This window comes from Saccostrea echinata, unplaced genomic scaffold, assembly GCF_033153115.1.
Source record: "Saccostrea echinata isolate AGI-Se365-2 ecotype Australia unplaced genomic scaffold, CSIRO_AGI_Sech_v1 ptg000058l, whole genome shotgun sequence".
Classification (NCBI taxonomy): domain Eukaryota; kingdom Metazoa; phylum Mollusca; class Bivalvia; order Ostreida; family Ostreidae; genus Saccostrea; species Saccostrea echinata.
In genome coordinates, this window is record NW_026889807.1 from 657,725 (window position 1) to 676,745 (window position 19,021).

The 19,021-nt window shown below is 31.4% G+C and overlaps 1 protein-coding gene across 1 annotated transcript in view; it reads left to right on the forward strand.

The window, feature by feature from the left end:
• The first annotated feature begins 4,718 nt into the window (after positions 1–4,718).
• LOC133174437 (uncharacterized) overlaps positions 4,719–19,021 on the forward strand; it is a 140,594-nt gene continuing 126,291 nt past the window's right edge. The window contains exons 1-3 of the mRNA XM_061309562.1: positions 4,719–4,916; positions 8,698–8,940; positions 17,902–18,162. Coding sequence (XP_061165546.1) covers positions 4,856–4,916; positions 8,698–8,940; positions 17,902–18,162 — 565 coding nt within the window. The 5' untranslated portion in view covers positions 4,719–4,855. The remainder of the gene's footprint in view (positions 4,917–8,697; positions 8,941–17,901; positions 18,163–19,021) is intronic.

A 19,021-nucleotide genomic window follows, 5' to 3' on the forward strand; every position in this document is an offset into this window, starting at 1 on the left:
GTCATAAATTACGGCATATTCAACCCTTACTACTGATATAAATGAAAGTTATGTTTCAGTATACTCAGAAGTATAAGGGATGGAATATCCAACCTTCTTTATTGCTGATTCACTATCTTTAGCTATCTTCTTTTTCTTATATACCATTTGGTTTGGCTAGTCCATTTCAAGGGTTGTCAGGTCATTCCATTATTTGAAATCTTCAATGCGTTATGCTCAATGCCCCTTAATCTTTACACCTAGATATTCTTATGTAAAACTCTAACCCACTGTTTTGTCCCCGCCCTACCCCAAGATTTTAGCTAACTTGAATCTACACTACCTGAGGATACTTCTATATTAATATGACTAATAATGGCTTAGCTGTTCTAGAGAAGAAGATGTTTAAAGATATATATTTCTGTAGTAAATTTGACCCCCTGTTGTGACCCTAGCCTACCCCCAGGGACCATGATTGGAACAAACTCGAATCTATACTACCTAAGGATACTATACAACTATTATAATATGACTAATCATGGCTTTGCTGTTCTCGAGAAGAGGATTTTTAAAGACACCTCCTATATATTCCTATGTTTAACTTCGATTCCCTCCTGTGGCCCTGCCCTAATCACTGGTTATGATATGAACAAACTTGAATCTAGAGTATGTAATGAAGCTTTCACATGCGTTTCTTCTTTTCTTGCCCAGTGGTTCTTGAGAAAAAGATTTTTAAAAGATGCCAGCAAATTTTCACGAATTCTTAATTATCTCCCTTCGAAAGAGAGCCCGACACTTCCTGTGAACAAACTTAAATTCTCTTCATACAAGGATGTTCTTGAGAAAAAAGATTTTTAAAAGTTGCCACCAAATTTTCACGATTTCTTAATTATCTCCCTTCGAAAGAGAGCACGACACTTCCTGTTAACAAACTTAAATTCTCTTCATACAAGAATGCTTTCGGGCAAGTTTGGTTGGAATTGACCCAGTGGTTCTTGAGAAGAAGTCGAAAATGTGAAAAGTTTACAGACTACAAACGATAGACGGACACCAGGCATTCTTTGATCTTTGGCTCAAGTGAGCTAAAAAGTCTACAAGCAATAAAAATCTGTGAACGGGGCATAAAAACGTTCCCCGGGAATTTCCAGAGACGGGGTTAGGAGCAAGTATTCCTTGTTGACCGGTCACACCCGACATGAGCCCTATGAATTGATAAGGTAGACAGAACATTTTGTAGTCAAATTTACCGTAGAAACAAAGGTCTGACACACTTCAACCAGTCAGGATATTGTACTTTCACTATGTATGTATCTTTTATTAGATTAATCTATTTCTATACAATTTTCCTTTAGATCTATTTCCTTTTTCATATCTTCATTTAGGGATACCGGGAAATATAACGTGCTTTTTTGTATGCTTGTATATTTCATTCCGCTTAATGTTTTTTACGTTCCTTCTGTTCCGTTGCATTCATATTTATTATTAATCATCTTTTTTTCTGCAAGAAATTTAGAACATTAATTTTGCACATTTAATTATTTTAATTACTGGTATATATGAATATTCTAACCTAATTAGTTTTACATTCATCATTTTCCCTTTCCATCTATTCATTGTAAATTATCATCAGGTAAATCATATTTCCCAGTTACTTAGACCATGTCTTTGGAAGAATTAACAATACACACACTACAGAGAATTTCCTAAGAAATTAAATCAATCTGTTTATGGCTGATTTTTACGGTGCTCACTTTCTTTTTCAAAATTTCTCTTACGTGGATGGAGATTGTGAATCAGAAAAAAATCAACTTCCTCGGCATTTAACGTAACAGTTTCAGTGGATTTTGTTTTTGTTAAGAGATTATCAAGATATATTTTTTGTCTTAGATCTAGATGGAACAATTCCTCGACTGTATTTCTGATTAACATTCAACTAGTATTGCACATAAAATGCGACAATTCTTACCATTAAAATGGTTCGTGAAGGAATAGTAGATTAAAGTAAATTTTGATTAAAAATTAGATTCCTAACATCACAAAATACCATTGTGATAGGATGTCATTGACCTTTTTCATGCAATAGAGGTAGAATACTGATATTATTTTATAGCTCAAGCGGCTATGTTAAGGATACCCCTAAAGTTAAATATCATCTGGAGAATACTGAAACATTCCAAGCATGCTTTTAATTTTAAATTTATGAAAGATGTAAAGAGGAAAGAGTTTGAACAAATCTCTCTCTCAACTAATAATTTACTCATTGTAACAATATCATATGACTAGGTTCCTCACGTGACAGTCATTTACTATTACATACATTTCGTTTTGAAAATAAATTTCTTCACTGCAATTGATTAACACCCATTTTTATATACATTTTGTTAAAAAGATAATTTTTCTATAGCTTAGTGTGCCTGACAAGTGCTTAAGACAGACCACGGAGTTATTAGTGTGTGCAATATATCATGGGAATTTCAACTTACCCACATAATTGAGGATTTTTTTTATTTTCACTTCATCATAAATTATATCAAAACGAAGCAAATTCATGTCCCTATGCAAGATCGATTAAAAGACCAAACCCTTCAATATGTATTAGCACAAAATTTTTCTTACGCACATGCACCAGTCAATTACATGTATGTACACAAACTATAATGGTTACCTCTAATCATGGTTTTGAGGCTTGGAAAATTAGAAGTAAAGTTTAAATCGTACGGTATAGAAAACGTTGATTTTAATCCAAGAGAAATAAAGTTAAGTGTAAACTTAGTGAGACATACCACGTCGATATAGTTTACGTTTACAGTGATTTGACGTCAACGTCAGTTATGACTTATCATTATACTTTTTAGTGAGATGTATGGGGACATTTTGGGAAGTCTTATTTTACCCTTCATCTAATGCTCCAACATATTTAGTAAAAATCTGTACATGTACAACATCAAAGAAAAGCTAAACATTCAGCATATTTGTATTTTTAAATTTATAAACTGGTTCTCTGATGTCTGCATTTGCATAATGCGTGTTTCTTTTTCGAAGTGACTTCTTTTGTATCAGCTCTTTGTCACATGACAGATTAGAATCAGGAAATATTGCACAGCTACAAAGGTAGTAAAAGTTCAACAGTATACGAAAATATTTTTGGCTCTATTTTTTTTTTTTTTTTTTGGGGGGGGGGGGGTTAAGACAAACAATAACATTATAAGTGTGGGAGCGAGTTCTTTCTGCTCCGGAAGTACATAACTGTTACATTTATCCGTCAAGAAAGTGTCTTCACTTTGGTCTGAGCACACTTTCTTCAAATTGATTTTTATATTGACAAGCTAGGATACATGTAATTACTTGATTCAAGCAACTAACAAAGAGAAACTTTGTGTTAAACTAGTCATGATGTCATCACAGACAACAGCAAGATCAAGTTAGCTTCCATTCCATATTATTTTTTAAGGAGGATAAGTAGCACCTCAATTTATACATACATTTGTTATGGTAAACAAAAGCATTTTATAAAAGATCATTTGTATTTATTCATTCAGATTCATATTTTTTTTTTCAGTTTTAACTTGACGTCATTACTGTTTCCCTCTGCATTGACTGATGCAATTTTTTGAAACCTAAAAGTCGGGATCTAGGAAAACAAAACTTTAGTCGTCTTTTTGGTGCTAGATCCTCTATGACGTCATTATTAATTTAAACTTTCTTTTTCCCGTACTATACTTTACGTCTCTTATAGATTTATTTGGAGAAAAAAAATTCATTTAATTCAAACTGAAATCTTGTGAGTAGGAAATACCTACATTCAATTTATTATCATTTTAAAGATGAAGGGCAAAAAACATAAATTACCGTTTTCTGACAGATTGTAGACAATATGAATGCATATCCTTTGTCTGATATGGAAAAAAAATGCCATATTCATTAGCATTTTCCTTAATTTTTCACTGAAAATGACGGTTTAAAAATAATTTTTTGTCTTGTTTACCTACAAACTATGCCCCAAGATACCTTATTTAACCAAGCTAAAGTTATAACGAATCATTAACTAAATTTATTTCTCAAGTTTGAGAGTTCATATACTAGATCTTGACCTCAACCTAGCTCGGGAATCGAAAGAAATAATTTTGAAAATTTTGAACTCAGGCAGAGCACACACACAATAATGAAATGTAAATCATAGTCTGCAAGCTTCAAAATAAAATTTAGATTTTTAATTATTTAAGATATTACATAGTTTTCCAAAAGGTCATAAATGGAATAACTTTTACTTTTGTATTTTAAGATTTCGCGCTGTTTGGATAGATAGCATTTTTAATTATCAATGGCGGTATTCATGTATATTTTACTGTAAAGCTTGGACATTTTTTAGATCATATGAAACAATTAAAGTTGTCCTGTTTTTGTCATGCATTCAACATGTTTAATGTTTAAATCTTGCTAACTTACATTATTATAAACCAAGAAAAATTAAAACAAAAAAAACGAACAATTAAATCAAATTTATTTCAGTCATATGCATCATTAAAATCAATAAGATACTAATATCCTTAAAAACGCTAAAACTACACATCGTTTAAGTGTTAAAAAACTACTTTTTACTAATTGTGTAAAGTCTTTAAGATGCTACATGTAACAAGCTTGGACAAGTAAGGAGAGCCTTGTACTTCGTTGGATGAATTTATTGTCGTGTTCTTCCTCTTTCTTTCTAGTGTATAATACGGAAATACGAAGCTTTGAACGGTTGAAATGTCATTTATTGATGGAGTATTGAAGCTATGAAGAATCAAGTAAATTAATAGGAAGTATTTCTTTTTTTTATGTTCAGTAGGCCAAAAATTCGACTTCCTTGTCAGAAGTGAGGGAACCTTGCGACACGATGTCTATTAGCACAAACATGTGGTTTCTTGTATTTGCAATCGGTTGCATTCATGGATATGGTGAGTCACACTTTAAAAATGTTTAATTATATAAAACTATTTCATGAGACAGCGATGAAAATACATGATCTCATAAAATCATCCTTTAAATTTTTTTGTAGATTTTTTTTCAAGAAATAGAGATAGCTTTTTCAATACATACTTCCATGTTTTTGTCATAATTCTTTAGATTCCTTAAGATTTGCGAGGAAATAGCACCACTCGTGAAATAAAATTACTCGCTTTTATATTCATTTTGCTAAAATCCATGTAAAATCTTTTCATTAACCGTTATCTCACGAATTATCGTTCTCACGATTTGACGTTAAAAAGCCATTGCGCAAAAATAAGTACTTGCAAAAAAATTTATTAAAAAAAAAAAAAAAAAAAAAAAGAAAAAAAAAAAAAGAAAAAACAGTATATCATAACTAAATTGGTGAGAAAGGGTGTCTATAAAAAAAACAATAAAGAGATTTCAGTGCTAGTACCACTTAGAATGAAGTTTTAAAGGGTCCATATTATTTTACTTCCTCCGAAACTCAATAACGTGGTGTTTCTTTTAGTGCAGGCATTATACCTTCATGTAGATTGTAATTGAAAATTAGATTTCCTGAAAAAAAAAAATGAAAAAAAGAAAAAAAAAAACAAGAGATTTAGAGAAGAATTGATCTACGTGCAAAAACAAAAATACTACCGATTTTTCAAGGTGCTTGCGTGGCCGTTGGTTAGATCGTCTGCTCTAGTGTTGCGAAATAAGGAGTTGATCCTTACGTCACAGGTTCGAATCCCACTGTGGGACATGGAGACCGGTCTTTCGGTTGAGACCGAATAAATCAAGGTCCCATGTCTCAGTAGGTGTTGGTATGAAAAGTTCCCTCACTGCTCAAAGGCCGTGAGTGCCGAGCAAAGGTCAAAATTTGCAGCCTTCCGCAGGCAGGTGGTGGCGTCTCAATTTTAGTAAAAAATTCTCAAAAGGACGTTAAACAACAAACAAACAAACCAATTTTACAATATAGCAGATAATCACCTTCTGTCAAATATTTGCTGTGCAAGCTGGCGAGTTTTGCGTCAGTGCCCACTCACACATTTCTATATAAAAAAAAATCATTTTAACATTTAAAAAGATGAATGGAAAAAAAAAATAATCTTTAAGTTCTTAGTTATTTTCTTTTTCTTGAGGTTTTTTTTATCCACCTTTTTTTTACCGTTTTCGTGAAAAAACATCTGAGCAGACATGCTTATAATGCTTTTTCTTGACTAAGATCTTTCTATGGACAAAATTACGACATATCTTAGTCTTATGTGAGGCCAGAGAGACTTTTTAATCTTAAGGGATTTCCTTGTCTTTGTATTAACGTAAAGACGACGGAGAGCTTATCCTAAGACATATCTTAGGTGATCAAAGAAGCCTTTATACCAGGAAAACACTTTGTGTTACTGCATTTACAGTATTTGTGAAATTTCATCTATTTTATATGAAATTCAATCGATATTAAATTCTTTCAAGATTATATTAATTTACTTAACATTCTACAGTTCCAATGTATTTGTACATGTACAAAATGGAAAAGAAAGTGATAAATGATAATGCATACTTTCAATGTTGTATATAAAACATGGAGAAAGTTTAGATAAATCTTAAAGTCCTTTTAGGTAACCACGTTTAAAACAAATAAAAACACAATAACCACAATATTATTCTTTTACTGACACCGAATGAAACTACACCATTCAGTCGACAGAATAATAAACGACTGCTCAATTGGTCACTAAACAGTCACAGAAAGGCGCTTTTTCTTAACTTCGCTGAACATATTTGAATCACCAATGACAGATCATATAGAATCATCTTGTCATTTCATCCGTGATCTAGATCTGCGTTTTCTCAGATGAAGGGGTACAAGGTCCATACTTTATACTGGATAACTTCTACCTTATTTAATTTTGCGAGGTTTAATTTGCATTTTTCAGATATCTGATTTAATAGAAGTCTGTTTAGAGCTATATAAACAGAGGGACAAATAATCTTACAGCTTATGTACCTTTCCAACAACATACCAAAGCACTGCTCCTTGCAGTTTTGATTTGATTTGAATTACTCTTACAAAAGTTTCGAAGAAACTAATATTATCCACGTTAGAAAATAACTGTCCATCCTAATTTACTTACTTTGGTCTCCTCATGAACCAAACATTATACAATTTCTCGTTATACAACTTTGGCTTTAAAATTGTATGAATATAAATTATCACAATTCACCATCAACGGTACCCTTTACTCTCCCATTTTTAATGCATATACAAAGCCTCTCTTCTTTTCTTCCTTCGTATGGTATATATTTTCAATTAAGTTGAGTACCCATTATCTCATGTGTTATCTTCTATTTTATTTTTTTTATCCTGTGAAAGATGTCCATTTAAGCAAATATTTCAAATTGCTATTTCGTTAGACCTGTCAAAAAGAAATATTTTGTCAGTTCTCTGTAGAATTAAAGAATGCTGTCTGTTTCTTAGATTTATACAAGCTTTTGCATTCATATGATTTGGTCAAAAAAAAAAAAAAAAAAAAAAAAAAAAAAAAAAAAAAAAAAACCGCAACATTTCAATGAAATCCAAAGTTTTCATAATATCAAGGGGTATTTTTATTCATGTATTCAGAGATCTCAAAAAATCAGAAAAAAAGAATGCATGTATTGCGACTTAGTCTTTCAATTTCAGAAGTTACTATTATTGTCAAAAGTCACATTAAACAATAACTGTACAAGTATATTCATTAAAATGGCAATTCAAGTATAACAGAATTGGACAGTATCTACATAATATTTTCTCACGTTCAGAAATTTTAATTTCAAACAAACCCTCACATCAATCACATGTGTATTCGAATACACCAAAATGAGAAGATGAAATTCGACTAAAGCATTGCCGTTGAAGAATTTAAGATTAACTGTTATGTCCATGTAGATTAGGTATTCCGAAAATGTGTTATTTGTAATTGCTTGTCCTTACTATTATGTGTTACATACATTAAAAGTAGTTGCATTGCGCCATAGATAGTTATCCTTTACTTATGTTCAAATACACAACACAAACCGTTCAGCCTTTTGGGGGATAATGTGTTATTTTAGCTGAGAGATAAGAGTGCCATTCGTATTTAGACTTGCATGTCATTCCTCATTGGACTAATGTGTCTTTGTTTATGTGTTATACCTCTATTTATGAAATCGTTCTGGTTCAGCAGCGACATATTCACAGAAATGTTTGCAAAACATACATACATTAAATACAGCGATATAATATTTTGTTTATTTTTAACTGTGAAGCTAATCGGGAAATTTACTAGAAATCCTTTTTGTAACACTCTGTTATTAAAGATGGAGATTTGATAGAATCTGGCAAAAGTTTTAATAGTATTTCTTAATTTTTCAGAAAACATAGCTTCAAAAAAAAAAAAAAACAAACAAACAAAAAACAAAAACACAAATCCATAACACTTGTATGCCAGTACAGATAAAAGATATCAAGAGAATACATTTCATCCCATCCTCCACCCCACCCCACCCCCACCCCCCACCGCCCAAAAATATAATAATGTTTACATAAATTATATTACATACATGTAACTCATTCGCGAAATGAAGAAATAATGCGTATTCTATTGTTGCATAATTACTTTCACCTGTAGATAATTAGGAAAGTCATTTTGGTACTTTTTTAAAAACATTTTTACAAAGATGGTAACCCAAGTATTTCACACTGGTAATATATATGTTTGTTTTTTTTCTCTAAATCTTCATTTTCAGATAATCTGGCTTTAGAGAAACCCACATATCAATCGCATCCATATTTCAGTCCCAAACATGAAAGTACTACATTCGATTCCAGCAATGCTGTTGATGGTTTGAAGAATGATCTTTCAGCATTTGGGGGTCAATGTGTTGTTTCAGCTGATAAGTTCAAAACCGCCACCTGGTGGGTTAACTTCACATCCATCCGCAGCATCCACGATATAAGAATATATTACAGGACGGACAATGCAGAATGGGGTAATTATAGTAAAATAAAATATCTCTGATTTAACATGTTCTTTATCCAAACAAATTGATTCTCGCTACAACATTGTAAAAAAAAAATAAAAAAAAAAGGACTTTATCCCCTCGACACCACCCCATCCCCCCTTCAAGTAATCGGACAATTGTATAGTAGTGGACAACAATTGCAATACAATCTAAGTATTGAAAGTACTAAAAAGTGGTAAACATGTTTCCCTCTGGGACGTACACATTTTTTTTTATACATTGATAGTAGAGTACCTGAGAATTCATGTTCAGTGGCATAAGAAATAAAGAAGAAATAGTGAACATTGCAGTATTGTACTAAGTTACAGGGCTAAAAAAAGCGTGAAAACATCATATTTCTATATATGATATCATAAATACATGCACAAATAAATCAAATGGTGATTTCCTTTGGAAGACAATTGCAAAAGTGCCATTTTTAAAATTAACTTCCGGATGTGACAAAAAGTACTGTCAACGTAAAAAAGTAAATGTTTCATATCTCTCTGAAATACTCTTTGATCTATGACATAAAAATCTATTAATATCTCATGATATTTAGCAATCTGATTTAACAAGATCATTTTATCCGCTCACAAAGATTGCTGCACAATGATCTGATGACTACTTCGAAGAAATGAAAGGAATCCACAAATACATACATTTTTAAACGAATTTATTTTTGTAAAGCTGCTATATTTTTACCTCGCTCTGTACTAAATTTGGTTTGGTCACATTATCTGGCAGCCACGTTATAAACTCATATAATGTGTACTGTATGTAGGTCACAAAAAGATTTCAATATTGCAGGGTCCTAGTTAAACTAAAAAACTTAAGTAATGAATTCTTTATACATAACTTGTAGTTCATGGAAACAGCTGCTACTTTTTAAAATAGAATTCGCATTTTGCTAGATTAAATTTCAAGTTATTTTGCTTTAGTCGAAACCTGTTACCTTTACAAAATATTTTATATATGAATTAAGTTATGCTCTCGATTTCAGGAAACAGCAACCCCTTTCAAGTTAAAGAAATGTTTCCGTTATGTATATTCAAAACATGGCCATGGTCTATTAAATGTATGTCCTTGTGAAAAGGCTATTTAATGAGGAACCTCGGCATAAAACATGAAACCTGTACACTAAAACACGATAGAATTAATTCAAAACATCTTCTCGGTAGTTTTAAATAATTAAACTAAACAAAGGTTTCAGATTTGTATTAATCGTTTACCTAAGATTTTCAACTGATATCTTATTTAGAAATAAATTGCTTTTTTGACTGTGAAAAATTTTCTTGATCCGCATCTCACTACATATAAAATGCAAAAAAAAAAAAAAAAAAAAACAAAAAAAACAAAAAAAACGTTACCATTATGACTTCATGTCGACAAGAGCATTACGATCAGTGACTTGTTTATATCTTGCTGTGTGGGATTTAACTAGCAACAAAAATGATTGCGGTGATGTAGTTCATTACTCGTATGCAGTTTAAAATCGCAAATTATTTAATTTTCTGTTAATGTGAGTAATTGATATATTTGTGTGACGTCACAGTTAACATTTCCCGTAGAAATTAGGCGGAGAGTCCCATTCAGGGTCATCTCCTGGTAACCTTTTATTTACCCATTCAAACGTTTGATGGAACGAACTTAATAGTATCTCGGAATTAAGGTACAGAAGTAAAAGTCCCAATGATATACTAACGGAAATTGTGACTTGGTTTCCGTACCCTGTCAACAGAATGATCAGTCTTTTGTGTACAGAATTATATTTAGTATTTTCTTTTGTATAATTTTTAGCTCTTGATTTTGTACAAAGTGTTTTTTTTTAATCTTCTCCACGGCTACTCTAACTTCAACATCAATTTTCCCGAGTGTATATTTAGTACGATCTCTCTGATTGGTCATATTTTTAATGAATTTCTTTATTGAAAAGGTCACAGGGAGATGAAACTGAATTGATTTTCGTCAGATCCTTGTGTAGGGATCTCTGTAAGTGGATCAAACGATCTGATTTTATTCAGTTTGAATATTAAGTATCATGAATGTAGAGAAGGGGATTAAAAGTAAAGCTCTTTACTCAAACTTTTCAAGTATTCCTTTGAAAAAAATACGCTACTACCAAAGTACAAGTAAACAATGAAAGTATGTTTCAAAAAATGTTTATTTATATCAATAAATATCTATATGGGAATAAGTAAATGGAGGACTTTGACAATTATAAGCTCAGAGTTTCGCCTATTATACATATACATGTAGGAGCTTCCAGGAACTGAGTATTTGGTATTAACTTCTCTTGCAATACTTTTGATTTCAGAGAAAAATACATTGTATATAAATTTCTTCATAAATTTGAATAAAAATTTCTTGGGAATCTAATTATAATGGAAATCGGATCTTACATTCCCACAGTATCCATTCTGCATGGGTTTAGGAAGCTCGATCGATCTGATATTGACTAGGTAAAATATTTCAGAAACGAATAGGGATGAAATGTATGGAGATATTGGACAGTATTAAAGCTCAAATCTCCATTAAACAATGCAAATTTTATAGCAGAGCAATCACGGACCTCTAAAACAGATCCCAGAGATGGGATCAGACAAATTCTGCTTCATATGAATACAAAAATAGGTCTCCTTATAAAGAGGCATAATGGGTACCCATAGGAATTCAAATAGATTGTTGGAAGACATGGTCTCCAAAAACCACATAGTTATTGTCAATCAGAAACTCAAGCATCTTTTTAATATTAAATGGAAATGAAAAAAAAAATATCCATAGTATTTCAAACAATTCTTAAAAAATCGTAAAAAAAAAAAATAAAATTACGATTCAAACTTGATCTTCTGCATGGAAACTAAACTTGTTGTCTAATCCATCACCATTGAATATTTAAGGAATCACTGTATAGTTTATTGTATATACCAGGGCATCAACGATGGTTGTGGGATAATTTGCATAATGGACTAAGCTCGTTATGCATAAATTATTCCCACGTTTCCACCTGTCGTTGGTGTCACTTGCATGTCCAAGAAACTAGAGAGCGATTTCTAATATTTACATGTCTAATAAAATTGTGAATATAAATAATAAAATGTTGTCTAATATATTTTAAAATACACGAGGCCTCCCCTGTTAATTTCAGTTGTCCCCGAACACTGACGCCAGACACAAAGACAGCCGCACGAAATTAACATGCATACCTGGCTTCTGACCTCTCATTGGCGAAATTTAAATTCAGATGTAAATAAAAAAAAACTCACCTAATTCTCAAAGAAAATGTTTAGAAATGTAAATATACATGTATACGTTGAATCAACGTTGAATCAACGTTTCACTTCAACGTTGAATTAACGTTTCACTTCAACGTCGAATCAAAGTTGAATTGTAATTGCATATGAAAGTTGAGGCAATGTTGAGACATCAACGTTGTTTAAACGTCAATTTTCAACGCTGAATGGCGATGCAAATGGGTTAAACTTTGGTTGAGGAAACATTGAAAATTCAACGTTGTTTCAACGTCACATTTCAATTGAAAAAAAAGTTGTATATTGGTTGAAATTGGGTTGATTTTTGGTTGAAATTTTTTTTGGTTCTACAAACATTGATATTTGGTTGATTTCAAGTTGAATTCATTTTGAGATTTTCTTTAAATACAAATACATTTCAAATTCTAATTTCAAATTATAATAAAATTTTTTATTCAAATCGCGAAACATGTCAGTTGTTATTTAGTATTAAGATTCTGAGTAGATTTATTCTAAAATGTATTTAATAGACAAACATAAATCCCGGATCCTATCACCGAATCTCAAAAACAACTCAGCAGCTAGGTTAAGGACTCCCATAATTACATCAGCCTATGCAGAGGTTCGAAAAGACGATAGAGAAATCACGTTAAAACTATTTAATTCTATTTTGGTGAATAAATACTAATGTTCTTTTTCATACACACTTAAAAAAGTGTTTTCTATTAAATAATAAATGCAAAAATCGATGTATTACTTAATTTGTCATAAATAAACTATTTAAATGTAAATATTAAAGTCCTTTTGATCTCGCTGTATTGGCTGTGATGACGTCACAGACTAGTTTGACACGTAGTTTCAGTGTACTTGAGTTGTAGATAAAGCTAGTATTGTAGCATGTAAATATGAAAAATAAACTTAAACAAGTGTTATCTGACCAAAATGGAGACTTATTCTTGAAAGTACTGTAAATCACTTTTTATAAGCGAGAACTTTATTTTCGCGTAATTACGCGAGACTGCCTGCTCGCGAAAATTTCATTCTCGCGTATATTTCTTGTATTAAAGACTATATAGTACATTATCCAAAGTTCGTGAAAATTATGTTTCGCTTATCAATACCAAATGACCATCTCGCGAAAATAAAGTGTCGCAAAAATTTGGTGATCTACAGTATTAATCATTGCTTTGTAATCTTAATAAATCGAATATGTAAAGACCTCATATAAAGCCGCAATAAGGCATGCTTATACAGTAACGCACTAGAATCAAAGACACAGCCTCTCGAAAATCTGAAAAGTTCAGCGATATCCGCTTCACTATAATTTATTAAATTTAAAAACTTGTTGTTATTGTCACAAATTTTTTGAAAAGTGCTGGGAGCTTGTTGTGCGAGGTTGCTTTATTCCGTAATGTTACATTATTTTCATGTGTATTATGTCAATCACGGTAGTTAATCGAAAGACGGCTAAATTTTATACAATTCCCAGGCATGAGAAAATTGCTCTCAGCACATTTTATGTTAAACTATTTGTCTCAAATAAAAAACATCGCCCGCGTGGTGCAGTGGTTAGAGCGTCTGCTCTACAGTCGCGACGTAAGGTGTTAATCCTTACGTCGCGGGTTCGAATCCCACTGTGGGACGTGGAGACCGGTCCTTGGGATGAGACCGTATAAACCAAGGCCCCGTGTCGCAGTAGGTGCTGGCACGAAAAAGACCCCTCACTGCTCAATGGCCGTAAGTGCCGAGTAAAAGACAAAATTTGCAGCTCTCCACCGGCAAGTGGTGGCGTCTCCATATGAGTGAAAAATTCTCGAGAGGGACGTTAAACAACATACAATCAATCAACAATCAAATAAAACACAATCATTTTCACAGAGAAAAAAGGGTATATCGTTGAACTCTTACGATCTCAGTAGTCGTACATATTTTTTTCCTAATTTTAAACATGTCACGTGACAAACAGCTGATGCAAGTGAAGTCGCTTTGGCCAAACACAGAATACATATACATAGGTGAATCCTCATTTATCAGAACTAATGCTGTTTAAAATTATGTTGAACTCTATATTCATTTTCTAAGACTATTTTAAGGAGTATTTTCAATGGGCGTCCTTAACCTAGCTGCCTGTTTAGCAAAATTTACCCTCCTAGTGAAAAGGAGGTCACAGTAATCGTATCCAGGTTCATCATAGCAGGCATCAGTGTAAAAACAAGTTCCACAAAGTGGCGGATCCATTGATTTTTAATCACGCGCATAGTTAAGTCCCACAAATTTACTTGTCGGTCGGAAAAAATGAACACATGGAACAGAAGGTTTCATCCTCTAATGCAAAGCCTTTTAACAAAAGATATGATGATGTGAAAGTCATTTATTTGATTACTTGTCATTTCAAATGATAAACACATGGATAATAAAAAAAAAAAAGAGAAAAATACATGTTCTTGTTCTTGGAATTAATGAAAAGAATTATGTTTGTACTCGTGTTAAAATTCATATTAGTATGATTATAAATAACTATTACTGAAGAAATTGTTAGAGACAAGGATGTGTACATACAAATTGTTGCATTCCCTTGTTATTTTCACGGGCGAAGGTTCTGATCAAATCTTGGCATCAATTACGTTTCAAAGTCGCAAGTGGTTGATGGAACCTTACGACCAACTGTAATTAAATTGTATATTATATTTAAATTTCATGTGGAAATATATATCATCAAAACACAAAAATACACGAACCAAAGATGTGCATTTCACGCAGATTACAAATATGCTAACAAAACAAGAATAAAATGATGTATAGGTAAAACTAAATTTGAATTCCTTCTAAATCCATAAAAAGGAAATTGTACTTACTGAGCAGAAGTTGATAATCTAGCCTTAATCCTTGCGCATGGCTTGTAAAATGCATTGCATATGAACAATAAGAAGACGCGTACTTCTTGTCCATCAGATTAATTCAAATTTTGACCTAGATAATCTGCAAACAACTACTCTGTATCGCTGACCAGCAGGAAAATTGCATAACAAGGTTATTGTTTAACACTAAAACTGATCAGCTAAGCTAGAACCACTCTTTATCTGATGCCTTAAGTAATGATCTTAAGTAATGTAAACTGACCTGGTTTAAATGTTAGAATGGAAATTGTTAAACCATTTTGTAACGTGTTTACTTTAATAATTCATTTTTTTTATCATATCTTATACAGTTTACTCTTCTTTTTCATACATGCAACAAAAGGACAATCTAGTTCAAATTAGTTAAAAAACTTGTAAAAAAAGTTTCTTTTTTTCCTTAATGCAAAAACACTGCATTCACAATAAATTTACAAGTTATTTTTTGAAATATGCAATTACAGTGAAAAGTTGAATGTTGATGTCTTACTTCATATAAACTCATGTTAAATATTTTATTACAGTACTGAAAGCACATATGTTATTTAAATACGTTAATCCACAAGGCATTTCATTTACTGTGAACAAGGATACTTTCCACAATGCATATACATTTATATTGCAAAAAAAAAAAAAAACAAAAAAAAAAAAAACAAAAAAAAAAAAAACCATTGATTTCACGTTAGATTACCCTTACTTGTTGACTTTGAAAAATAAGGTGCTCATTACCCGTTGTTTCAAGCTTAAATTCTCCGCCCTTTTTCAATGTTGAAAATATGTTTCGTCCTCCACGTTGTTTAAACTTTGAAATATCGATGAACATTCAACGTTGAAAAAAAATATTGCATTTTTAAACTTGTTTCGACCTTAAAATAGCAGCAAATATTCCAAGCTGAAAATATGTTGAAACTTCAACGTTTTTCATCGTTGAAATATGAACAAATACTCAACTTTGAAAATATGTTTCAGTGTTGTAAAACGGAACATTCAACGTTGAAAATATGTTGCAGCTTCATAGTTTTTTTTCATAATTGATATAACACCAGACATTCAATTTTGAAAATATGTTGAATCTTCAACGTTGATTCAACGTTGAAGAAAGGTTGATGATTCAACGTAGAAATCTCAACGTTGAGATAACGTCAACGTATAATTGCTCAATGTTGCAACTTTAATTCTACCTACTTTCAACGTGGGAACAACTTTCAGTGCTTGCTGGGTAATTAACTTGACCCTTTTACGCTTAGATTGTAACGATTAGGTTAACCACTTTACCCTATATAATATTTTACCAGAAATAACCATGACAATAAATATGATTTTATTTTATGTAAAATTTTAAAATAAAATCTATGATTTGAAAAATTCTGCAAACTTACATGCGTAAATAATTGTGTGATCATTTTGGCCTACAAAGTGTCATATTGGATATTAAAAATCTTAACAGACAATAATTTGTATTCCTGCATCATACTTTAGTGCTGATTGTTTGGAGGGATCATGTGGTTATAAATCATGAAAAAAGTTGGGGTCAGTAATTTTAATTTTAAAATATTCGTCAAATTAAGCGATTTTCAGGCAAAAAACTATGTAAATTTTATCTTTACTTCTTCAATATGTCTTCATTTCATGCCAAAGTCTGTTCAGTGAATATGCAAGAGTTGTTCTACAAATAATATTTGAAACATATGTTTGATATTTTTTAGCATATTATTACATAAAAAATTTGCTTAAGTTCAGAGATATTAAATGTAATGAATGTTTAGATTTGAGCATTTTTGAATATCCTTCCATTACAAGAAATAGTCCCCCATGAATCTTTTTTCTTCTTTATAATTTAGTTAGCAGTGTTTAAATTGAATTTGTAATAAATTGAGTTATATATGTATATATATATATATATATATATATATATATATATATATATATATATATATATATATATATATATATATATATATATATATATATATATATATGACTGCCGTCATGAGAAAAGAGCACTTCTCTTTTGATGTCACAATGCGCAGAAAACGACGTCAAAGTCGCGGTATTGTAAACATGGACGTAATTTTTGTCGAGTGCGTTTCGTGAACAAGAAACAAAATTGGATTTCCAGGTGTTACAAGAAAAACATTAAATCATATGAAATTTCATTCGGAAAATTTTAATAAATGATATAATTACACATTAGCACATGCATTTCTTAATTATTCTGTTTAGATATTTAACTTGATATCATATATTTAATTAAGCTAAACGCGACATTGAACTCACTGTTAATTACGACTCCGTCAACGATTTATAGCGATGTGTTTATCTGACAGGTCCGTAGGAAGCAATGTCACTTTGGGGTGAGGGGGGGGGGAGGCAGTCATACATTTTCAGTTGAGGGGCACTATCAACTACCAAACAAGCAAAAAGGGTCTTCAGACGTTTTTATTCAGGGTGCACAAGCATACAGTATCCCTGTTTTCTATATCTCGGCAAAATTATCGGGGAGGAAAGGGGGGGGGGGGCACAGACCCCAAGTCCCCCCGGTTCCTACGGCCATGTTTGAGCAATTTGCAAATGTTTAAATTTGACTAATATTCAGTATACTAAGTCTTATTAATAAATGGCATTCTACATATATATATATATATATATATATATATATATATATATATATATATATATATATATATATATATATATATATATATATATCTATATCTATATCTATCTATCTATCTATATATATATATATATATATATATATATATATATATATATATATATATATATATGTTTATTTATTTAAGGTGCTTCCAACGGCTACACCAGCAGATTTTTGGGATTTTATATTTATGTATCTAACACAACAAACATTGAAGATGGTCACCTCTGTTTCCACGACACAAACTACACCAGATCCACAATACCAGCGGTCGTCAATATAACGTGTCCAGTACATGGACAATATGTCATATATTTCAACAAAAGACCTCAAAGGATCCTTTCATCCTATTCTGCTCAGTTTTATCAATATGCACACAACGAATTGTGTGAGGTGGAAGTATACGGTATGTTTTATAACGGCTTTGGGTGTAGGGGAAATCACATGTGTTCCAATAAAGTGACAGGTCTGTACAAAGAGAGATATTTATAAATAAACATAGAAAAATAACAATTAAAAATTTTCCTCTGAAGAACACTAGGCCAACTAAAGGGAACACTAAAAAGACAAATTACTTTGGTAACGTAAATAAACATTACTTTCAAAGACAAGACCTCTAGATAAGCAAATACAAAATTAAAAGATATATAGAAAAATATCTTTTTGGAAAGTATGTATGTTGATATTCATCTTCACATTGCATTGGTATACATGTAACAATTGGACTTCATTTATGCATCAAAATATTTCCATTTGTAAGGATGATCTGCTTTTTGATTATGATCACCGATCTCCTGATACAGAGAGTCACAGTTTGACAAGGGGTTGTTTAATTTAAAAATATTTTTTTCTAAAGAAAAGATTAACAATAGACTGCAATATTAATATATGTTTACATTCACTGAACATTATACCCTTTATTTCGAAAGAAAACTACGGTCGTTCATCAATACTTTAAAGCTGCTTAGCCATCCACGAGTGAAGATTTTTAGCAGTGGCTCCTTAGTTACGAACATTTGAAATTTATAATATGTAACGTGTTTAATCCAGTGTTATATGAATATTTACAAAGACGTGGACATAATCAGTTAAATGTCTTTTTTATACGGGAACCAATGCCGTAGCTATTGAAAAAAAAAAAAATACACAATCCCTTCTTCTGGGGCATTGTAATTTTTTTTTTTTTTTTTTTTTTTTTTTTTGGTTTTTTTTTTTTTTTTTTTGTCAGCAAGATCTTTAACATTACTTCCAATACTAAAAACCTA